Source organism: Melanerpes formicivorus, unplaced genomic scaffold (genome assembly GCF_026170545.1).
Source record: "Melanerpes formicivorus ecotype bairdi unplaced genomic scaffold, bMelFor1.0.p_v2 SCAF_61, whole genome shotgun sequence".
NCBI classification, from domain to species: domain Eukaryota; kingdom Metazoa; phylum Chordata; class Aves; order Piciformes; family Picidae; genus Melanerpes; species Melanerpes formicivorus.
The window spans coordinates 971,223-996,217 of record NW_027142413.1 but is presented as its reverse complement, the minus strand read 5'-3'; the positions used below and the strand labels follow the sequence as shown (position 1 = coordinate 996,217).

Below are 24,995 nucleotides of genomic sequence, written 5' to 3'. Positions count from 1 at the left end.
CTGTCTAGGTTCCTCTGGATGGCCTCCCTTCCCTCCAGCCTGTCTGCTGCACCACACAGCTTGGTGTCATCAGCAAACTCGCTGAGGGTGCACTCAGTGCCTCTGTCCATGTCGCTGATGAAGACTGGTCCCAGTACTGATCCCTGAGGGACTCCACTCAGCACTGGCCTCCACTTGGACTTGGACCCATGGACAGCCACCCTTTGGGTGCAGCTGTTGAGCAAGTTCTTTATCCACCAAGTGGTCCATCCATCAAACCCATATTTTACCAGCTTGGAGATCAGGATGTTGTGTGGATTTGGAAAAGTTTAGTGTTGACTTCTGTAACCTTTGCACTGGGACTCCAAAAGACTGACTGCACCAGGGCAGAGCAAGATGCAGAGCTACTGGCCTGCAGCACATGGTGCAATCCAGAACCATGCTTCCCACATGCAAGCTTTGCCTTGGCAGCAAGCAAGTTCATTACTTATGCAAGTATTTAGTGGTCTAGCAAGAGAAGTTTGGCTGAGATTTTATTGTGGCTGCCTGTACAGACACAGGCTGAAGCTATGGACTAGCTTAGATTAAGTTGTTAGGAAGCCTTTACATGTTCACCATCAAATAATATAGCATTCCTCCACATGAATAGCTCCAATCATTAAAAATGGGAAAAACCCTGCAGCAACAATGAATAATGCCTCTGCAAACTACAAGGTTTAAACCAGTAAAATTTAAATTATTTAAGTGTGGGACATTCATGTTTTTTTGTATGGCCATAAGGGCCAGCAACTTTCAACCAAAAAGTCAAAATCAGATTCCAGCAGCATGAAAAAGTTGGCACTTGATCACACCCTTTTTTCAATATTGAGACCACAAGCAGTTTCTCCTGCATTTCACCCCTGCACACAGTTTATTCCCTCACTGGCTCATAAAAGATGCCTACAAAGCACAAAGCTGATGTAATGTGCAGAACTGCTGCTCAGTGCATTCTCAAGCAAGGAAATGTTCCAGTGCAAATCTTACATAAAAAAGAAAGAAAGAAAGAAAGAAAAGATGATTTTATAAAATTATCTCCTAAGGAATCCTTTCTCCTCTTCTTTCTGTATTGAGCCTTTTGTTTGAAGGCAGAAATGGGAAATCAGCCAGGCTTAAATCACAGCCAGTATCTGATATGTGTAAATCAGAAATGCCACAAAATATTCAGCTGAACAGCTTTGGGTTGCTAGGACACCAGAGGTCGGGTAGCCCTGAAAGGGCAGATTATTCCCATCAGGGCCGCTGCCTCCGGGCTACTGTCTGCAAGCGTGCCATGACCCAGCCTTCCTGAAACACTCCTCTTGTCTGGCTCTGTCAGGACCCCACACCAGTCCCTGACAGAGTGGCTAGCACACAGGACCCTCTGCTCCAAAAAAGTCCCATTGGGCTGTCCAGAGTTTTTGCTGTTTGCCATCATTATCGACTGCTTGCTTCAACCTGAAGAGCCCAGGACGCCAGGAGTCTGCCTAAGAACTATACTGCAGCAGACTTGCAGAGGGCACTTGAAGATCTGCTCTTAATAGTATAAGGCAATGGATAACACTGCAGATAGTTTGTAAGTCTAGAAAGGGAAATTCAGACTTGCAGAAAGAGCTGTGGATTCCTGTAACTACCTGGCTGGCAGCAAGAGTTCTATGGTGGCCCAGATAAATGGCCCAGTTCATTAGCTGATTCCATGTTACCAGTATGTTAATTACTGCTAAACCTTACATGTCACAGATAGTGTCAGCTTAGCTTTGGCATTTTTGTTAGAATTTGGGCCTTTGAGCTGCTGTGTCGTGTATCCCTATGCAGAGTTGGGATTGTTCAGCCTGGAGAACAGAAGGCTCCAGAGAGATCGTACAGTGATCCTCCAGTACCTAAAGAGGGCTTACAAGAAAGTTGCAAAAGGACTTTGTACAAGGGCATGTAGTAACAGGATAAGGGGTAATGGCTTTAAATGGAAAGAGACTACATTTAGGCTAGATGTAAGGAAGAAATTCTTCATTATGAGAGAAGAGAGGCACTGAAACAAGCTGCCCAGAGAGGGTGTGGATGCCCCATCCATGGAAGTGTTCAAGACAAAGTTGGATGGGGTTTTGAGCAAGCTGGTCTGGTGGAAGGTGTCCAAGCCCATGGCAGGGAGGTTGGAACTACATGGTCTTTAATGTCCCTTCCAGCTCAAATCATTCTGTGATTCTATAAATTCAGGACCTGCCCTGCAGATCTGCACCTGACTAGCCATAGGATTATCAAGAATAGACAAACCTGTGTAGGTTTGCAGGAAAGGGACAGAAACTGGATGTATGTTTTTTCTCTTGTGCACATAGGTTTCACAGAAAAAAGCAACAGGTATGTTCTTCTTGGGACTGCTTTGTTAGTCTCACGACTCATTAAGAGTTGGAAAGTCTTCTATTCCAGTTCTTTGATGTTTGAGAAACACATCAAAATCCAATTAGATATTTATGATAATTCTGAAAATTCTATTCTAAACCAAGCAAAAAACCTCTTTACTGATTTCTTCATATACTATACAAACAAGAGTGGCCGTCAGTGGGTCCATGTCCAAGTGGAGGCCAGAGACAAGTGGAGTCCCTCAGGGATCAGTACTGGGACCAGTCTTAACAACTTTGTTGGCGATGTGGACACTGGCATTGAGTGCACCCTCAGCAGGTTTGCTGACAACACCAAGCTGTGTGGTGCAGCAGACATGCTGGAGGGAAGAGATCCATCCAGAGGATCTTGACAGGCTGGAGAGGTGGGCCCATGACACAAAACCTGAAGAATTTACAGTCAGGAACATTGCTCAATGGCCTTTTTCCCCCTGAAAGGCCCCTCTGAGTTTGCTTAGCCACACTTACTGGACTCATAGATGACCTTGTGGAGAGAAGTTTTGTCCTTACCTACGGTTTACAATCTGCTGTGACACATTTAAATAGCAGTGTGGCTCTTCCTGCCCCAGAAGTGGATTCTTTTCCTACTTCTTTTCCACTTTCTGATCGTGGTGAAAAGACACAGTTAATACGCCACGATTGGTTAGATGCATTTTCACTGCTGACATACCAGCACTATGTTCTCCTGGGACTGGCCAGCCACATAAACTCCATGCCACTGCAGCTGTCTTCCCTCCTCCTCTGCACAGGCAACTTGCAACTTTAGGCTGGGTACAAAACTGTAAGGGAGCTGCACACATGCCTCACTCCTCTTGAAAGCTGTGTAACAAGAGGCATCATGGCTCCAGGTACTCTGTTATGTGCCAGTCAGCACACCTAAAATAGCATAAACCAGTAATAACTTAAGTAAAGGATTTAGATGTGTGCTTAGAGCTCATTAAGGCCAATGAGAGGTACGTGCCCTTTAAGAACACCAGCTGATTTGAGATGCACTGTGATGTGCACACCAGTGATGACAGGGAAATGGCAGTTTTGCATAGCTGAAAGCCATTTCTCCCCCGAGAAATTCCTAGCCCAGGCTAGAATATACAACAAAGCATAATCCTTCATTTTTGAGTCAGAAAGAGGCACTGAAGACAGAATCAGCTTTCCTAAATCGGACTTTGTTTGCTATGCAAATTATCTGTTTCTACCCTAAAACTTTTTTTGCTAGAGCACTTTGAAAAAGAAATAATCACTTCTCCATTTGAAAGATTACTTAATTAATGAGACTGAACTCTCTCTATTTTTGGCTAAATATGCACAAATGATGTAAGCTGCAGATGGACACACTCATCTCTTTCATGCTGAATCTGGGACAGCCATTCATTTGAGAAAGCCAGTATCACAAAGGATTTGGAGACTTTTGTCTTTTTGAAAGTGGGTGTCTTCTCTCAACCCATCTACTTTAGCTCTGCTTGACTATTAAAGTTTTGAGACCCACAAAAGCCCCTGCTTACTACATACTTAGATCCAGAGAAAGTAGCCTTCAAAAATGCCAGAATTGATCTTATCATGGAAAAAGTGGAAATACAACATGGCACTAGGAGTTGGGTGACAAAATTCCCTTTTCTACAACAAACATTGCAGAATGCTCACAGGTTTGTGTGACAATCCAGGGTGGCTGCCAGAACTAAAAACTTCCTAGTGTCCCAAATGATTTACATGGTGCAATGGGCTTCTTGGCTCACTAGCAGCTTCACAGACTGGAATGCTTACCCTGTGCTTGGGACAGAGCAACAAAACTAATACTGCCCACAAAGCCTGAGCAGTGGTGGTGCTACCACCTTCCCAACAAAGTTCCTGTGAGTGGCACCAGCTGCCCAGCTCCCTGTTGCCTAAACATGGAATGTATGTGGGGACCATGGAGGAGACAAATTAAAACCAGCAACCTCAAACCTCATCATACGTCAGCCAGAAACTTCCTGTAGCTTAGGCTGGCTGCCGTCACAGAACTACAAATCAGCTGATGACCTTTACAGCTACTACATTCTACTTCATACAACTGAAACCACTTCTGTAATTCTAACAGTGAAATAACAAGTGTTAGGAACTTAGTGCCTTGCCTGAAAACAGGCTTATGAACTGTTTAAACCTAACAAAAAAAGGTAAATTCTGAGTGCTAAGTTAGTCAACAAAGATAAAATGGTTTGATGCACTTTCCTTGGTTATTTCATGTTTAAAGTCTCATCTTGCAAGATAACAGACGTTCCGAAGAGTATTTTGTCCTTACAAATTCATCACCATGAGGTTTTCCCCTATAAAATCTTTGCTTCTTTATTGCATCCTATGACTAAATCAAGAAAAACACACACACACATTTACATACACACCAGTTAAAGAGAAAAAAGGTTAGCAACTGACCAAAGTCTACTCTGAAACAATACTACCTTCTATTCTTGACATAGATTTTGTATTCTGTGGCTAGCTCCGACAAAGATCTGTGAATAGTTGGGACCATACTATAACTTTCAGATAATTTCTACCAGTAATCTAGTTGATTGGGGAAAAAAATATATCATAGTTTCATAGTTTCATTCAGGGTTGGAAGGGACCACAAGGATCATGTAGTTCCAACCCCCCTGCCACGGGCAGGGACACCCCACACTAGATCAGGCTGGACAGAGCCTCATCCAGCCTGCTCCCAAACACCCCCAGGGACGGGGCCTCGACCACCTCCCTGGACAACACATTCCAGGGTCTCACCACTCTCATGGTGAAGAACCTCCTCCTCACATCTAGCCTGAATCTCCCCACCTCCAGCTTCATTCCATTCCCCCTAGTCCTATATGCTTCCATTTACATTACAGGTTGCAAATTCATTTTTCTGAATAAGACAACAAATAAGAAACAAATCCTGTCTTGTGACAAACTAAGCAGTTTTAGCAAAAGGAATACTAAATCATACAGTTGATGTTCCACACAACAGAAATACCTCTATCTTGACCTTCTACCACTGTTACCACTAGGGGTTTAAAAGGACACAACATCAGTAAGAGAAGAACAACTACAAGAACCCCCTTTTCCCAGTCCCATTGGCACTTTATCAGATCCTATCTCCTCCATCTAGATTTGCAAGGCAAATCTTCTTGACATCAGACTAAAACTCCCATAGACTTCAATGATGCAGGATCAAACTCATTCCTTTCTAAACAGGTTCTCTCAAGCAATTTTATCCTAATTTTCTACCCTGTGGCTGAATTATAATGTTTGCAGAGGCAAGCTCTTTAAGTGGGAAAGCAAGAAGCAAAATGCAGATCCCAGAAGCAACCAGTAGTGAAGAACAGAGCTATTCTATCTGCTGGGCTGGGTGGTTTCATTGGAGGCAGAAGCAGGGAGTTGACACAGCGAACAAAGTCAAAATACACTGCTCTTTTTCCAATTATTATTTTCAGGCTTATTCCCTTTCCTGTATTTCTATGGCAAAAAAACCTGCTGTCACAAATGTGCCCCATCAATTTCCTCCAGGTAAACTACAAGGTTAATTTAGACTCATGGGTGCTGCAGATATCTCCCTGGACTCCCCCCACCCCCAAACACACTTGTCCCTGGTGTCACTTTCTTATCCTGTAATCAAAACAAAACTACAGCCATGCCTTATGTCTTAATAAATGACAAGAATACTCCAGTCCTAAAGTTTACATGGCTGGTTGTTTTCTTTCTGAATCTACACCACAGACTGATGAAGAACAGAAACATCTTTCCCCAGAAAACTACATCACTACAATACAGGTCTTCCCCCTGCTCTGCATGTACAGCTCTATGTCTGACTTCTTCTCTGCTCTATGAACAATCATCCTTTTAACTTTAAAACAGAGCATGATTTATTAAAGCAGACTGCTTAGCAGCAAAGCTCTCCTGGCATTCAAACACATCATCAGGCCAGTAAATTTAGTAGGCTTTTTTTCATAATCTTGATGCTGCATGTATCTTTGAAAGAGAATAAAAGCCCAGAAACATTTCCAGTACAGCTTGCTCAGCTGAACTCCAGACACTTTCTTTTTCTACACATCCACAGCAGCTCCAAGTATGCAAGATTAAAATTATTAAAAAACCCTGTGTGAATTAAACCACTTACCTTTTAAAGGCTTTTCCACCCTTCAGCATTCGTCCATAGTGAAAAACTGAATCTTTAGCAGCTGCAGCTATGCACACACAGAGAACAGGGCTTTCTTCAGCTCACTGGTATTTCAAGTCTTTCATGTGATATCTTTGGCTGTACTTGCTTAATTCATTCCTGCTGCTACTCAAAGGAAGTCAAGCCTAGCGAGGGCTGGCTCTACAGCAATCACTGTAGATATTCCTGACTAACAGGACGTGAGGACTAATCTCACCTTATAGGCATCAAGAATGTAAATAACCAACAAATTCCTAAACCTTAAGAGATAAAACTCACCAAATGCCTAAAGACAGAGTTTAGCAAGGGAGTTATGAGCATCAAAGTTTTTGCTAGAGAACAATACCCTGTACCCTAGCAATGCTTTCTGGAGCTCTAAGGATGTCTATTTGTCATGGAGTGTGCATATTCCCTGGGAGCAGTTACCATGAGAACACAGCAAACAGGATTTGAATGTCAATTGCCATCTAGACATGGGGGGATTTCTCTCTCTCTCTTTTTTTTTTTAAGTTAAAAAAGAAAACTTCCAAAGCCTGACGAAGCGCACGCTTTTTCTCTGCATACATTTGCATGACAATGCTTGCCATTCAAATACTTGGTGGAGTGCATGAGAAGGAAAAAAAGTTCTGTAGTTGGTATTTATATAAAGCAAATACTTCAGACTTGGGATCAGTAACTGCAGTTGTACAAATGCCCATCTGACATCACAGAGTCATATATGAAGGGATTCATAAATCACACAAAAAACCCCTCAGGTGGCACAAAAAGCAGAATTATTACAACGCTTGAAATCAGCTGGAAAATAGCCAGAGCAGTCAATATTCTTCCAATGTCTGAATACTACACTGAACTACATAGCAAGTGTTGCACTTTAAAAATATCCCACTTCTAGGCATTTTATTTTTCCCTCAGAATTGTTCTGGTAATTTGCTGTTTGGGTCATGTGCTCCCAAATCCCTGCTAAAGCAGCATCTGTTCCTGATGCATCCCCCCAGCGTGCTCACAACTGCACACTGCCCGAGTTACTATCTACAATCCACAAATTACTCCTATCATTTGTGAAACACAGTCCTACCAAAATGGTCTTTCTGAGAAATTTGGAAACTGTGCAAGTACATGCTGCAAAACATGAAAAAATCTTTTTGCCTTCACTGCCTGGAGTTCGATGCAATCCTTACAGCACAGTATCTGCTCCCTCCCTGGCAGCACCCATCTCAGCTCTCTATCCTCAGCCTTACACGTCTCAATTTTAAAGTCTTTACACCAGTCATTGAAAGACAAACATTTAGCAAAGGAGTGCCTAGTCAGCCCTGCTTAGTAAACAACAAACCTTGATGAAGAAGAAGGACATGCCTGTCTGGGTGATTGCCTGGAGAGTGGAATGACCTACTTCAGCCCAGGAAGAAGCCACACTCTCAGATGGGGACAAAGAGACAACCCAGTGGCTCCTGGGCATCATAAACAACGCACTGAAGCCCAGGAGTGAAGGGAGTGATATTTCAGAGGTGACAAAGATGATGGACACTGCCTGTGTAGCACAGAACAGCTTGCAGGAATCATGTTGGTTTTTTTAGCCAGGGATGCTGCTTCGTATATAACATTATTGCTGGCACTATGTGAGCAGGAGCAATTGCTTTCCTCACACCCACTTTCCTTATCATTTTTACCTAAGGAGTCTTCTAGTGCCTGATCTAATTACTTAAGTGATGTGCCAGAAATGATGCAGCTGGGACATACTCCACAAGTCTTGATTTGAAGCTATGTAATTCTGCAAAACTCAAGGCAAAAAGGTCCAGGTAGCTGCATTAAGCAGCGTTGGCCAGGGTAATGCCACACCTTATGACAGTGCCTTCCTGATTACAAACAATGAAGCCTTATGAACTAATTAAAGGAGTACAGATAAATAGTTTGTATTTGGATCTGTGCGAGGTCCCTGAGCCTTGCTACTCCAGCAAGTCTGATTCATGCTCAGAGCTCATGGCTTTTCTTCCTGCAGAAGTAGAGACAGCAGGAATTGGCAGTCAGAAAGCCTTCTTAAAACATGCATTTTATTGAAACAACTGAGATTAAAGAGAGATTTTTTTTTAAATGAGCAATAAGGATCTTTTAATACACGAGCATCTTACACAGCTGTAAATGAATACTACCAGACTTTAACCTTTTGCAGATAGCACTGCACATATGGGCCATATAATCTATTCCTTTTAAGGTATGACAGAGTAGCTATTAACATAATGATCACACTTTCTAGTCCCTTTGTCTTATGAATGCCAAGTCTCATTTATCCTGTGATCTGCTATCTCCCAATACCAGAGAACACTGCAGATTCTACTGAAGGGCTCTTCAACTCCATGAGTAAACCATTAGGACACCTCCATTTAGGCCCCAAAACTTTTTAGCTTTTAACTGCTGGGCTCAGCATCTTGAAAAGCCCACAAAGGCATCTACTCCTCAGTAAGGAGACCGAGAGTCTGCTGATCATGTGGTATTGGTGCATAAAGCACAAGCTTTATGGATGAACATCGAAGTTTGAAGCTGGCTCACTTTATTAACTATTTTATTTATTTTCTTTCTATAAAGACCTTTAAAAGTGAAGTTTTATCCAGATGCTTAGCAATCCTGTGCTGAAGGTATAGTAGAAGATCCTTGAAGCTCACAAATTCAAAGCAGAACATGCAACATCTTTCTGGGCTTTATGCCAGTGCTATGTAGTGATACTAGACTCACACTGTCCTTACCAGTATTTCTGAAAGAAACCCCACCTCTCTAAAAGGCAGACTCAATAATTCATAGTCAAGTCTCAATATGAGAACACTGCAATTCCACATTGACAACTAGTTCACATACCATGTTCCCTGAACTTGTACCTGTTCCCTACCCTGCAAACAATCACCCTCACAGACCAGGCCAAGCTGTTCTCTCATTGTTACTTTTGACCATGCTCCTGAGCTATGCTTCTAACTGGTGTTTAGGTTGCTATCATGCTATACTTAACATTTGTAATGATTCTGAGCTACTTTCAGCACACAAATTTAATTCAGACGCCCAGCAAAGTGTGTTTGCATCTTATTTCACATCAGGGGACATAATGCTTGCTCTTCTGGGATGTCTCATGGCTATGCCTCAAAGCACACTGCAGGTGCCAATAGCCATACCTCTATCCCTTAAGTGGCTCTGGCCCCAGAAGCAATATTAGCAATCTTATCGCCTTAATAGCAATTTTCCCAGAATGAATATGGAGCATGATAGGATTCCTAAGCAGCAGCAAGCCTCACAGAATTTATTACAGACCTTTTTCTCCCAGTCTTTGTTTGAATTGCAAAGTTATTACTAGTTTCACTTTTCTGTTGTTCCCTGTAGCCTCTACCCTGCAATAAGTTTACAATATAGCTTCCTTTTTGTCTCATTTCGCTACCTTGCCTAATTAAATTTAAAGATTAAAAAACTAATATAAAAAACTTGCAGAGAACAGAGTTGCCCCTTCAGAGCTCACAAGCGCCTGTAAAGGCAGCCTGTATCTTGCCAGCAGCAAGACCATCACTACAACAAAAAGAGAATGAGACAGACAACAAATGAGCAGGCAAAAGAAGAGTGAAATTCCTGCTACATCAACATCAGTTCTAATGAAGTCACGATTTTGTCCCTCATTTGACTTAGATTTGTAACCAAAGAGAGGCGGCTGCACCCACCTATCTAAGGGCATGAGATAATAGGCGCATCTGAACCTGCTCAGAACAGGGATTACAGGAGCAAGCTGTCATAATGAGTTTTAAGAGACCAGCAGAGATGAAGGCATGCAGATGCTGGAGGTGGGTGCCACTTGCAAAAAGTATGCCAATATGTTTTCTCAAGAAAACTCCTAAATAGAGAAGGGAGCTTGACCCAGTCTGCCTGAGGCTGGCTCCTTCTGACCAAGAGGAACAAAATGACTTCTGAAACAGCTGGCATAGGAAGTTCGAATCTTAAATGTACCCTGAACTACCTTCTGAGCAGCACCAAGGCTTAGCAACTTTATTAATAGCAGCAAGCTAAAAGAAACATTCAGCTCCTGACTAGCTTGTTTTAAAGAGACAGTTTTGCTGCATTTGGGTGTGTGGGGTTTTGTTGTTCATTTTGTTTTGTTGGTTTTGGTTGTTTTCTCTTTGGGGGGGGTGGGGGGAATGACACAACATGGTGTTTGTTGTTGTTTGGGGGGTTGTATCATTGTTGGAGGAGTTTTTTGTATGTTGGTTGGTTTGTTGTTTTTTTTTTTTCTTTTAATTTCTGATGCACAAAAAAGGGTAGATGGAGATCAGAAAAGGTAAGATTGGAGAGAAGAATCATTATCGACTAGAACAGGAGGCAGGAAAAGAAACATGAGGCTAAGAAACAGAGAAAGGTGTGTCGAAGTTCAAAAGGATTGAATCATTTGCAGTTTTGCAAGCTGCACTGAAGATAAGGAGAGCTGTGGAGAAAGAGCCTTCACTAGCAGAACATACTCGTTAAGCATATCGAGTGGAAACTTCTCCAGTTTACGGCTAGTTCAGAACTGACTGGAAACTGGGAAAACAGATACACTGATTGTTCAGGGGGCTCCCAAAGATTAATAGGTCCTCTCTTGTCTGAGGCTGCTTGCTGAAATGTCTTGTGACAAAAGGCCATGTACTCTATGTGCTCCCCTTAGGAAACTGCACTAATGAGTGTAAATCCTGCTTTGGTATGGAAATGTCCAGTGGTTTACTGCATATGCTGAATCGGTTTTGCTTTCCACTGTCACATGATCAAAAAATTAGTTTTTAAACAGCCAAAACCATCAAATAATTACTATAAATTATCATATCTCTTATGTAAAATGAATATATTTTAATATCTAGAAGAACTGCTCAACCTCATTCACCTACAAAATTCAAACATATTTCCAGTGTAAAATAGAGTCCTGAGCACCACCAGCTCCTACCCTTCAGAGTTACAAAGGATGTTCACCAACAGTTGTGTCATATATTCCTATACAACTCAGGGAGCAACAGGCAGCTTCAGGGCTTTGCTCCTCTGCTCTTCCTTCAGCTCTCTCCTTGCTGAATTTCCCTGGGTCCAGCTCTAGTGGGAAGACTAGTAGAACCACAAGGAACACAGTGCTTTCCTTGCTATGGAAATGCAACAAGGGCCTGGTTCTTGCATTGATCATAGCAAATCCTTCTGACTTAAATACTGTGGAGATAAGCCTCACAGATGTAAAATGACAAGTGAGGAAAAATCTTACATTCCTGTGTCAGCATGTGGGCTTTATAAGAGTGATGGAGCTTCCAGGAAGAAATGGGAGCAGAGAAGAAACCAGGTTTTCCAAAACTGATGTCTTTCAGTGATCAGTGGTTTTGCTACACACAGGCTCACAGACCCCAGGTACCATCCATCTGGGTCTGACTACCTGGTGACTGCGCATCTTAGAGGATCAAACACTTCAGGATACAGAAAGCAGGTCCTACTCACTTCCAGGCTGTTTCATCTTGCTAAGGTGCCCACCTTGCATGTTACACCATTCACCAAAGGACTAGTGCAACAAGAGAGTCAACAGCTAACAAAAACATGCACAATTGAGGATGTATAAAGAACTGCAAATCTGCCAGGTTTGATGTGTCCTGATTAACCAGGTATCCCAGAGAAAAATGTAAAACCATAAACCAGATTCATTAGCACCTCTGCCTCCTGCACTTTTTTGCCATAACCAGATCATACCCGAATAATGCTCTATAAAACCAAAACCAGATGCAACAAACACTATTACCTTCAGTAATTACTATACCATTACTGCTTAATTTCTAGAGAACCCTCCAGCATGCCTAAATTAAGTCTTGACATTGTTTTTTCATTATCTGTGACTCAAAAGACAAACTGATACAGTCAGCCTTAGTTTCCCAGCCTGTTTTAAAAATAATCTGTAACAGAACTGAACAACCACCATGTAGACACTTGAAACTGTGCTTGAATTGAAAGACTAAGAGTCTGATGATAAGAGAGTAAGTCCTTCACATCAGTTTTGCTATAGGTACCACCATTTGCTGACTCTAGCAATTTAAAACAAACTTTTCCATTTTGACATATTCTTCCTAAAAAGACTCTCACAGAGTTATCAAATGTGCAGTGCAACCTTCTGTCTTCTTTTTATAACCATCCTTAAAGCAAGTAATTTATCAAAGTTGGGAGCCCAAAGGGTGCCCAAAGACATGGCCAACACGTAAAAGAAAATCAAAAGCCTTTCCCAATGCCTTCACCTTCTGAAGTCCTTTACAAAGTCAGTGAGGACTGCTACCCTCTGCTTCACACACTGCTAAATAATCAGACAGGCAATGAAAGATTAGGCTTGAGATATATAGAAAAGATAAATATATCTTACCTTCAGCACATTGGGTTTGATGCACCGAACAAAGAAAGGATTTGAAGAGCTCAGGGTTGCCATTAAGGAATGAAGAGATTCCTAAAACACAGATAGAAAGAAGATGGCACTTCACAAGCTGACTTTTTTGTACAAACAACATAACCCAGCAAAAACTCTTGCAGCTTAGCACTGCACACAACATCTAACTGCAACACCTAGTGGTATACAGCTGAAATTACTGCACCATCTAAGCTCTTGCTCTGAAACATACAGAATTAATAGATGCATGTTTGCTTCTTCCACTGGCCTTTCTAATCAAAACTATCATCATCATTTTACAGTGAAGAACATATATATTTCACATGAAGAAAACTTCATAAGGAAACACCTGATTGGAAAGTTGATGTATCAAGGACTTTTTGAATGTCTGCTTAGGACTTAGGATCTACATTCCCAAACTGCCAAACCTGAGCAAAGCAAAAGGGAGGCTAAGGGTTCTAAAGTAAAACTGAAATACCCACAAGACCAGACTTCCCCTTGTTATTTCAACTACCCTATACCCACTCATTCTTCTGCTTTCACCTGCATCAGCAGCACAGAGCATTCCTCTCTACTGTGCAATCTCAACCTTACTTGATAAAAGTGCTATCTGATAATAAATATAAGTCAAGAGGTTGGAAAAAGTCTGAAAAGCCAGTTACTTTAGAAAACAGTAGATACTGTTTTATCACTAATAGATTATAAAACACTTCTCCTGAAATTAAACAGAAATTGAGTAAAGAACAGTGGTAAAGCAAACACATTATTGAAAGACAATGCACTAAGCAGTTTCACAGCTATTTCACATGATAGTTAATAGCATCTAACAATAAAAAGATTATAAGGTTCAGCTAAATAAAATGTAGAAGAAAACATGTTTTTTTCTAGCTTTAGAACTCTGAATGACCCAATACACATCAGATTATCAGTTGTCTGAACCTCAACCTGGAGATAAAAATCACAAAAATCCCTCAGTCCTTTTATGATCATTACCTTAATTACACATCCACCCCTTTCCTGCCTGAGTCGTCATTCTGTATCGTATTCAAACTTGCCTCATTCTGTATCATTAAGTATGATAAGACATTTTAAACTCAACTCTTGCTTTTACTTGGCAGAGATACTAATGAATGTATAGGAGAAGAACTCAGCCTCTAAAGAGTTCAGAAGACTAGCAATGGTAATGCCTCACTTCTCAAAGAGTGCCAGGCAGTGGAGAGGCTACAGAGCAGGCTGCCAAGAACACAGAAAATTCACTTTTTAAATGAGCAACACTGTGTGTCCTGCCTTGTGTTTTGGAGTGAAACCGCCAATGGCACAATGTTACAATGAATTCTTGCTTTAATCTGCAAAGCAAAGGCTTTTTGATGATTAAACGTGACACGATAACGACAACAGGCAAAGTTATGGCTGTGTACAAGAGCTGGTACGGAGCAAAGGGTGAAGTCATTTAGAGCATAAATGACAGCTCTTTTGCCTTTGCCAGCCTACAGACCAGGAGTCAGGGGGCAGCAAACAATAAACATCCAGAAGACAAAAAGACAAGTATTCTTCTGTAAAGGCAAATATTTCCAGCTTCAAAAGCTTCATCTGGAGTAAACCTGTGTGAACATTACAGTATCTATGGACAACTAAGCCAATTCTCTCAACACAGGCTACTACCAGAAAAGTTGGTCAGTCTGAACAGAAATAATGTAACTTAGAATTATTAATATTAAATCATTTAACCTTTCACATTTATCTGTGGTACAGCATTTATCTGTGGTGCAGATGGCCAGATTCTGCACAGTGCTGCATGCCTCTAAGTCACTGTCAGGCTATGAGCTAATCTCAAGTTCGCCCTGCAATAGTCTGAACAGCGATAGACTGAAACAGATGGTATCTAACCTCAGCTATTCTGTGCACCCCCAGGCCCACATTAGGCAGGCTGTCAAATGAAAATAAGGGTTAGTCAACCTATCATAAGAATACAACTGTGGAGGCAAAGTTCATCATTTGAAATGAGATGGACTAATTCCTGGAAGCCTTTAAAACATGGTAAAAAAACCCATCCTAACTCTTTGGTGATGGCATGATGCAAAGGTCAGTTTGTTGCAAAGCAGACCAGCTATTTAATGGTCCATTACTGCAGCTTTAAATAAGAGGCAACAATGGGTTTGATTTAATGTTTTAGCATACTTTATGTTGTCCAAGGGCTCTTACAGAGAAGAGGAGGAACTCTACATTGTGTTCTGCCTTGCAAAGTGGAAGTAAAAATATGGTGAAATTTTATACAGTGACATCTTAAATGTCTACTTTGCACAGGTACAAATGACTACAGGGAAACACCTTCTGCTATCCCACAGAGAGTTAGTAAATACCACCTCACCACAAGGAGCAGGCATTGTCTGAGATGGAGATGATAGCACAAAGCAAGCTGTCCAGGGAATATAACATTAGCACTGTTTAATAAAAGACTGTGTGTGTGTGTGCCCCAGCATACACTCCTCGCTGCTCTTTCCAACACTTAGCAATAGTCTATCATGATGAAATCTCCCCTGAAGGGGTTTGAGTCTGATCCTCTTTTTGTTAAAAAAAAAAAGTGAATGAACACTGCAAATATATATTAACTCAAACATAATGAAAGACAACTAATCCAGACTTGTATTCACACAATTTAGTGAAGGACTTGTGCCAGCTTTTCTCTTTTAAACAATCTGCCGATAGAGTTTATGCTAGATTTCTGTACGGTGCCGTATTTGAAGGGAGGGCTATAAAGCTTCATAAAAAGGTGTTTATTAAAAATGCTTTCCAAAGTTTTAGCTAAAAAGCAAGGCAACACCTTAATGAAGTATTTATTCAGTACTTTTTTTTTCTTAGCATGCAAGCACTGCCGTAAGGCTTTGTGTGATTTTCTGGTTGGTTTTAGAATAGAAAGAAAAATCAGGATGAGAAAGACTAACTTCATATACAAGCTTTAAAATAAGCACAATCAAGTAGTGGAAAGCAACAGGAGTTTTGTGCAGAGGGTGTGATGTGGAAGACAGCATCTGCTTGAAGCGAGAGACTATAGCCCATTGGTTAATGAAGTGCAGTTTCATAGAAGAGACAGCAATATTTTGAAGCTGAAGTTTTTGCTTATTTTAATCTACAACTGCTCTTTACTGAACAGGTTTTATCTAACAGAGATGACACATAGCTAACCTTGAACTGAAGACTGACAGTCGGTTTTCGGTGCTTGCTTCCACATTTAAGAGTGTCTTGATTGTTGCGACTTGAAACATGTTCAAATAGATCATAGATGAAATCAAGACTGAAATGGGAAAGAAAAACAATACCTCTAAAATATGTTTTAACAGACTACGAGGTTTGTCACCACAGAAGACAAAGAATACACTGCAGTTTAGAAAGCAGCTCCTCCATCCAGAAAATGTGTATTGATTTTATTCACAATCTTTAGTAAGCAATAGATTGTGCTTTTGTAGACTTTATGCAGGGCAGAAGAAAAACACCAAAGCAAAGCAAAACATAGCAAGGAGTTTCTTTCTTCCCTGCTTCCAACATATCACTAAGGAAACAAAACGTGAAGTCCTAGAGTCCTTACTGCATTTTATTCCACTCACTCAAGCACAACTCCAGCTGCCTGTAATAGCAACTGTACCTGAATAAAGACTAAACCCTAAGACTTCCAGCCTGTTTGGGAGCATAACACAAAATAACCACCCACATGAACCACACTGTCAGATACCAGCTGTGCAGGATGTTTTCTACTCTGTCAGGTGGGTATCCTCCATGTACCACTTCTACAGAAACACAGACCCAGAAGCTTTAACTTTTCAATTGACAGATGTTATGTCAGATATGTCGTGAAACCAGAACAAACAAGATAGAGAGGGAAATGCTTATTAACAGTTTCCACTGCACAGAAGGGCTTAAGTGATTTACAAACAACTTGCATGGAAAGGCAGGATGGGTGGAGAGCAGCAGCTGAGACACCACTGTCAGGGCTCAGCTTTCTCCTCTTCTGTCACTCTTCTGTGTCTCCTGGAATCTTAATCATATGCTTACAGAAAGGGACATGGTACCTGCCACTGAGACCTTACACAGCAGAATGACAGGAAGCATGCAGGTCCCAAAGACATCCAAGCTTAGACTTGCAGTAACCTAAATCTTTATAGAAATTCTCCCTTTGAAGCAATGACTATGGCAGTTTCCACTGCAGTAGGTCCCTCACACTAAACTTTCAACCATATTAGTGAATGCTAGGAATAAAAGCAAATTAAACTGTATGTGAAGCAAAAAAAACACACCAGCATGCTGCCTATGAGACACCCCAAAAGAGTTAAAAACCGTCTCTAGCTTTCATCATCCTTATTCACCACTCTCAAGCAAAATCCTGGACTGAACAGGGATGAGGTACTCTACAAGTCACAAGTGATTACAGTCAAACCTGCTTACAGGTACCTCTGATATTTCTTTTATGCTCATTTCAACTCTGTCCAGGTTTGATGCTACAAAAAAATCTAACATATTCAATCCCTGGCAGAATTAGGTGATACAATAGCCCTTAACATCACACCCTGAACAAAAATCATAGCAATGTACCTGCTTTCACGTAACAAATTCAGAAGATCATCTCTGAAAGTATCTCTGTTCTTCTCCAAAATCCCCCTGACATCATACTGGACCTAGAAGCGAAGAAAACTCATTCAAACACCAACTCAAACACCAAGTTAGGCAGCTCTCGCAAGAGCAGTACTGTAAAACACACTGAGAGAACAGAGTGCTTTAGTTAATTTTAAGCAGCCTCAAGGTAAAATTAAGCTAATGAAAACTCCATCTGGAATAATTTCAGCAAATAAAGAAAAGAAAATTACCTCCCCCGCGTAGTGCTTCACCCCGAAGTTGTGAACAGCAACTCTTGGTTTCACGTAAAAAGGATTGTTCTAATTGGAGAAAGAAAAGACGAAAAGATGGGGTGGAGGGGCAACAGAGGGATGATGACAGTCAGGGAGTGGAACGATACAAAGGGTCATATTATCCTCTCAACCCAGATCTAAACAAACCATTGTCTTCCAGTGACCTCCCCAGAGGATTAGCACCTCCAAAAGCAAACAACGAACTTATAATGATAATAGGATTTGTCAGTCTGGGCTGCTTCAAATACAGTAATAACAGATTTATAGTATATAAAAAGGCATTATACTAAACCTGAGCCCCATCTGGTAGAACTATCTATTAATGGCACTTTGAATAAGAAGGCTCTGTCTTAAACTGGTAGCTACAAAGATTGGTGAATATGCTTATATCCCACAAATTCTCAAAAACAATTCTAGGATCACAACTAAAATTATCACTACTCAGGACAGGAAGCTGCTACCTTTCAGTAAATTAAATCCAGGTGAATACTTCATTAAATTAAGGAAAACTGAACATCAAAATAATTGGAGTTACTGCAGGCTGTCAGAGCTTTAAGAGCAGAATTTGGTCTATTCACCAGTATGGAAACATTTAACTGGACAGAAAGACACATGCTTCCAGGTAACTGACTCAGTCTTGACAGCAAATGATGTGGATTGCTATGACAGTAGGATTATGTCCAAAACAGCCTTTGCAAATGCACCCATATATATGAACCATAAATTTCTAAAGAAGCAAAGAGACACTCCATTTGCACAGAAAACAAGAGCAAAACATCACATACAGCATGCTGAGTATTCAACTTCTCCAGCAAAGTGGAGTCTGTAGCCTGAGGAAAGTGACTCTCTTCATTGATGAGTGCCAGCAGCCCCAGTTTCTAGAACATCAAGAAGAAGCAGAAAATGAATTTGTGCACAGATGGATGCAGGTGTCCTCAGTTCACAATGCTGTTTAGAGGCAGGAAACCATCCATCCAGGACTAAAAATCTCACCTTCATAGAGAAATGCAATCCTGTTTTTTTCTGACAACACTCCTTTTGAAACATACAACGTATGACACATGGCCAAAACAGAGAAAAACAATACCAGAAGCAGCAAGTTTTCAGATGCATACAATGACATTACCACAAAATGTGCCCCCACCTTCCAAGATCTCAGTTTAAGCAGCTCCTGAACATTGGAGGACTTTGTATAAAAAGCCTTTCAAACATTTTTTGTGCATAAAATTATCTACTTAGTCAATGAACCTATGTAAAACTTCAGCACCCACAGTTCAAATCATCTCCAGATATGGCTTTTATTTATAATCATACACTGCTAGGTGTTGCTACAACAAAAGATATGCATATTGACTTTATAATCTATAATCCATGCATGGAAATAATCTGATTAAAAGCTCCCTATTAAAACATCCAAGATCCACCAATCTCCGTGCTTGTCCTTTACATTGGCAATTAAAGATGTATCTCAGAATAAAAAAGGAGAAATGGGTACCAGTATCAAATTCTTTATTACCTTTTCAATAAGATCCAAGCACTCTCCATTGTCTTTCCAGTCAATATCTTCCCAAATTAGTCCTTCCCTAAGGAAAATAAGGAAGGCCTTTTTATTGACAACACCAACAAAATTATTTCAAGTACAGAAACAGGAGGAGCTGGTACGTTTCTCTGGCAAATAACAGGAAGATCAGCTTGCCTTTAAAAAATACAGTTCCCAACAGATTTTTGAAGGAAGCTAAAGTAGCTGGGAACCCAGATTTCAAGTAATCATTTCATCTCTTACCTGCTGTACTCCAGTTGCTCCAAGGAAAAGATGTGCTTGTTGAAATATTCCTGCAGCTTTTCATTTGCATAGTTAATATTGAACTGCTCAAAACGATTCACCTACAGAGACAAGAAATTCTTAAAAATCTCTGTACTCCAAGTATCTTACTTTGCAAACAAGGAACTGGTTTAAGTCATAACATGTTTCATAACCAAATTTAAGTGAAGATGAAAAAGATATGCACAAGGAAGCATAAGTAACATTTGAACAACCTTCCAAAACTTACGTCAAAGTTTTCAAATCCAAATATGTCCAAAATTCCAATGGACTTGAAGTCCTCCTTGCTCCTGATCCTGCTGTTGATTTTCTTAATGACCCAAGCAAAACACTGAGAATAAAGTGCCATAGCCATAGAATCTCTGCTGTCTATTGCCTGCATTAAGGAAGAAATAAACAACACATCAACCGCCCCTGTAACTAAGAACTTACCAGATTTTGCTGGTCAGTGTCCTTAGCACAGCATAAAGCAATGCATAATGAAGTTCAAGGCCAAGTACAAGGTCCCGCATCTGGATCTGGACAATCCCAAGCACAAATATAGGCTGGGCAAGGAACGGCTTGAGAACAGCCTTGAGGAGAAGGAGCTGGGGGTATCAGTTGCCAAAAACCTCTACATGAGCCAGCAATACATGCCTGCAGCCCAGAAGGCCAACCTGGGCTGCATCAAAAGAGGTGTGACCAGCAGGACAAGTGAGGTGACTCTCCCCTTCTACTCTGCTCCCATGAAACCCCACCAGGAGTACTGTGTCGAGTTCTGGTTACCCCAGCATAAGAGGGGCACAGAACTGCTGGAGTGGGTCCAGAAGGCCATGGAGATGATCAGAGGGTTGGAGCACCTCCCTGTGGGGATAGGCTGTGAGCTGGCACTGTTCAGCCTGGAGAAGAGAAGGCTCTGGGGACATGTTATAGTGGCCTTCTAGTACTTTTAGGGGGCCTACAGGAAAGCTGGGGAGCTTGTAACAATAGGATGAGGGGGAATGGCTTTAAGTTGGAAGAGGGTGGATTTGGACTAGATATTAAGAAGAAATTCTTTACAGTATGGGTAGTGAGACACTCGAACAGTTGCCCAGGGAGGTTGTGGAAGCCACCACCCTAGAGGTGTTCAAAGCCAGGTTGGATAGGGCCTTGAGCAACATGGTCTAATGGACAGTGTCCCTGTCCATGGCAGGGGAATTGAACCATGATGATCTTTAAGGTCCCTTCCAACCCAAACCATTCTATGAATCTGAATGTAAGTCAATTTGGATTCCTATGTACCTTGCCAGTAATCGTATTAACGCTTACAGAGCATAAACAGCTGTACATCTACGTGGATTTAAAATCATAATCATAGTATCATTTTGACTAGAAAAAGCCTTTAAGATCAAGTCCAACCATTATGTACTCTACCACGTCTGCTGCTAAACCAGACCTTAAGCACCACACCTATATGTATTTTAAAGACCTCCAGAAATGGGGATTCATCCACCTCCATGAAGAGCCTGTTGCAGTGTTTGAGAACACTTTCAGTGAAGAAGTTTCTTCTGATATCCAAACCAGACCATTCCTGGTATAACTTGAAGCCATGGGCAGGGATACCCCACACTAGAGCAGGCTGGCCAGAGCCTCATCCAGCCTGCTCTTAAACACCTCCAGGGACGGGGCCTCGACCACCTCCCTGGACAGCCCATTCCAGGGCTTCACCACTCTCATGGGGAAGAACCTCCTCCTAACATCCAGCCTGAATCTCCCCACCTCCAGCTTCATTCTATTCCCCCTAGTCCTATCACTACCTGAGATGCTAAGTAGTCCCTCCCCAGCCTTCTTGTAGGCTCCCTTCAGATACTGGAAGGCCACAATTAGGTCACCTCGGAGCCTTCTCTTCTCCAGACAGAACAGCCCCAACTCCTTCAGTCTGTCCTCATAGGAGAGGTGCTCCAGCCCTCTGATCATTCTCGTGGCCCTTCTCTGGACACCTTCCAGCACCTCCACATCCCTCTTGCAATAGGGGCTCCAGAACTGGACGCAGTACTCCAGGTGGGGTCTCACCAGAGCTGAGTAGAGGGGGAGAATCACCTCCCTCGACCTGCTGGCCACACTTCTCCTGATGCAGCCCAGGATCTGATTGGCTTTGCAGGCTGAGAGTGCACACTGAGAGCTCACGTTGAGCTTCTCGTCCACCAGCACCCGCAAGTCTCTCTCCTCTGGGCTGCTTTCCAGCCAGGTGTTATTAGGGAGAAGAGACTGACACCCATCTGACTACAACCTCCTTTCAGGTTAATATATTTCAAGGACAAAGTATTCAAATAATAGGAAATGATAAACATAAGGCATGAAGGAAGGAAAAAGAAAGTTAGGAAATAACATCTTAATTTACCCCTTTCTAGTGCTAAGTGCAATTTTATGCACACCTATTTGTATCCCCTCTCAAAAAAAAAGTTAATTCTGCTGGAAGTTTTAAAAACCACACACCTGACAGAAATGTCCATAATGACAAATATCAGCCTAAATGATTAGAACTAAAAATAAAATAAAGAAAAGAAAGGCAACATAAGCAATCAGGCTTAATAACAAGAGCCAAGCTACAAACCTTGGCCAGGATGATAGGATGGGATCTATGAAAATTCCTAGAATTCCAGTTATATCCTTCCCAAAAATACTGTGTAGTGTTTTTGACAGCAACCTCTGGTGCATGAGCTAAGCCTCTGTTCCTGAGTGACTAATGATTTTCCTGGTCTTGAAGACCAAGCCATGTCAAGACAACATATCAAAACTGAGATGCTTTACCTGTTGTATACTAAGAGGTGTTAGGATTTCTTCTCCCCTGAGTATCATTGATCTCTGTGTCAATGCTTCAGTTAGCTGTGTGGAGTCCAATCCCAGTAGTTCAGCAGATCTACCCAGAGCTGGCAATAAAAAGAGAAATACAAACATGCCCTCAAATATATAAAATTATGAAACCAATTTCTATTACTGTTAGATGCTTCTAAAATGATGGGAACTAAAAACTGTGGGATATGTTTTTGCTGCTTATAAAAAGCCACAGTATCACAAATAGGCACAAGCGAAGGAATTTAACAATAGAAATTCATCACAAGTAAGTCACAAATAAATATTTTCCACTTCATGTTAAATGTCAAGGATTCAAACAATCTGTTCAAACAATCTACTGCTTACACTAACATATTTTTCCAGATATGCATAACAGCAATTCAGTCTTTGTTTACATGACTGCATTTCAGCTACTCTGATGAGGATAAAGAAAATGAACGATTTTTTCTTACATGCACACTTTAATTTGCAGTTTTACAATACTGTGGAACATAAAGCAGTACATAATGCTACTTTTTATTGCTGCATTTGAACAAACATTTAAAATACTTGCCAGTCCAATCTTTATAAGCATACCAGCACATACTTTCAGATTTGTAATTCAAGCATTGACAGCTCTAACAAAAGATACCTTCAGCAGAGATCTCACTTAAGGAACGTACTTGAGCACTTATGTTTTATCAACTTGAGAATATTTCAAAGAAGGAATTAGACTGAAATGGAAATGGAATTTCACAGCTATTAAAAGAATAAGCACATGCCCAAGGTCTTCCCTAATTATGACCTAGCATTCAGCAACAGACTAATTTGCCTTACCTGTCACCCCCCGCCCCCAAACAACATTTTAATCAAATGGTACAGGTGCTAAAAATCAGTATGAACCTTTCACTGTCTGTCCTTTCTATGTCCAAACATACTGGCAATGAAAACAGCTTTCACAGCCTCATGAAACCTTTGGTTGCACAGCCTTCTCACCTGTTTTAAAAGACACCTGAGCTCCACCAGCAGTGATGAATTCAACATTTCCTAGATGTAAAATTCCAGCCAACAGCCTCAAAACTTCTCGCACTTCCTCCTTGCTGAACTGCATAACTTCCATTGCAGTCTGGAATGACATGTGAACTTCTTCAGTAACATGCACACTGACTCAAAAATGGAAATAAGGACAAACTGTGCTGTCAGGCCTTAGAAAAGCAAGTCAGGACTAACAAAGGACTGGCAGGGGTTAATTCTTTTGGTTTCATCCAAAATCAAATATGCTGCAAAACACAACAAGGACATCTTGGTACCTATAATGATCACCCTGGTTTTCAGAGATCCCCTTTATTGCTGTAAGGAGGCTGTAACTTGCTATGAAATTCTTCACTGAAATTACATAAATTAGACAAAATTACACTAGTTTGCATTAGTAACCAATAACCTCTGTTTTTACCAAATTTTGCCAATTAGAATTGTAGATAACAAGGCATGGGGGAGTAAACACAGCAACACATAAGATTTGCTTATCTACTGTCTCAGCAATGGAGAATTCTCAGTAGGTCTTCTGCAGAATGCTCTGGGCAGACTGTGAAGCCCAAACACACATCTCACTACTGTGGATTCACAGCAGAACCATGCAAGAAAAGCAGATCTATATAAAATGTATTGAATTTATGAATAACCGATATGGCAATGAATCCACAACTAGAAGCAGAGATAGTAGTCAAAGGTTTATTTTGTATAGAAGACCTTTCAAAACAGAGCTGCAAGCAAGGCATCAACACTTGATGTTTATTTACATATTCATGATGCAGTTCCTCTCCTGCTACAAGGAAGTTTCACTTAAGCAACATTTCTGTGACTTAAATCATAACAGAAATAGGCAAAAGAGATGACTATAATAGGAAAAGAGGAATGCATTGGTGCCCATCTCTTGCTCTGAAAATGCAGCCTGGCAGCCTCAGCCCCTCTGCAAGGCTGCCTACACTGCAGGCTACAGCTAATAGGATTGGTTGAAAGATATAAAACCACTCTGAGGAAGACTCACCCTGGACGTTTTTTTTAACATATGTTTACATTTTCTTAAACTCTATTGTGCAAGTTACTTCATGCAACTGGATTTCTCACTTACAACTTGAAGCCACAGAAGCCCAGGTACTTCACTCCACATGTGCTGCATTATGGACTCTACCCAGTAGATGTTATATGAACTGGGAAAGGTTCATGATGGAAAAAACAGTGGAAACAGACATAGAGAGAAGAGAAGAGAAGGCTCCGAGGTGACCTAATTGTGGCCTTCCAGTATCTGAAGGGGGCCTACAGGAAGGCTGGGGAAGGACTTCTCAGGATCTTAGGTAGTGATAGGACTAGGGGGAATGGAATGAAGCTGGAGGTGGGGAGATTCAGGCTGGATGTGAGGAAGAAGTTCTTCACCATGAGAGTGGTGAGACCCTGGAATGGGTTGTCCAGGGAGGTGGTCGAGGCCCCATCCCTGGAGGTGTTTAAGCCCAGGCTGGATGAGGCTCTGGCCAGCCTGATCTAGTGTGGG

The 24,995-nt window shown here is 41.3% G+C and overlaps 1 protein-coding gene across 1 annotated transcript in view; it reads right to left on the bottom strand.

The window, feature by feature from the left end:
• MYO10 (myosin X) overlaps positions 1-24,995 on the bottom strand; it is a 172,692-nt gene that overhangs the window by 44,341 nt on the left and 103,356 nt on the right. Inside the window, exons 10-19 of the mRNA XM_068161975.1 lie at positions 23,444-23,573; positions 22,424-22,542; positions 19,884-20,030; positions 19,616-19,716; positions 19,349-19,415; positions 18,618-18,710; positions 17,791-17,859; positions 17,519-17,601; positions 16,118-16,226; positions 12,914-12,994 (exon numbers count right to left, since the gene is read on the bottom strand). Coding sequence (XP_068018076.1) covers positions 12,914-12,994; positions 16,118-16,226; positions 17,519-17,601; positions 17,791-17,859; positions 18,618-18,710; positions 19,349-19,415; positions 19,616-19,716; positions 19,884-20,030; positions 22,424-22,542; positions 23,444-23,573 — 999 coding nt within the window. The remainder of the gene's footprint in view (positions 1-12,913; positions 12,995-16,117; positions 16,227-17,518; positions 17,602-17,790; positions 17,860-18,617; positions 18,711-19,348; positions 19,416-19,615; positions 19,717-19,883; positions 20,031-22,423; positions 22,543-23,443; positions 23,574-24,995) is intronic.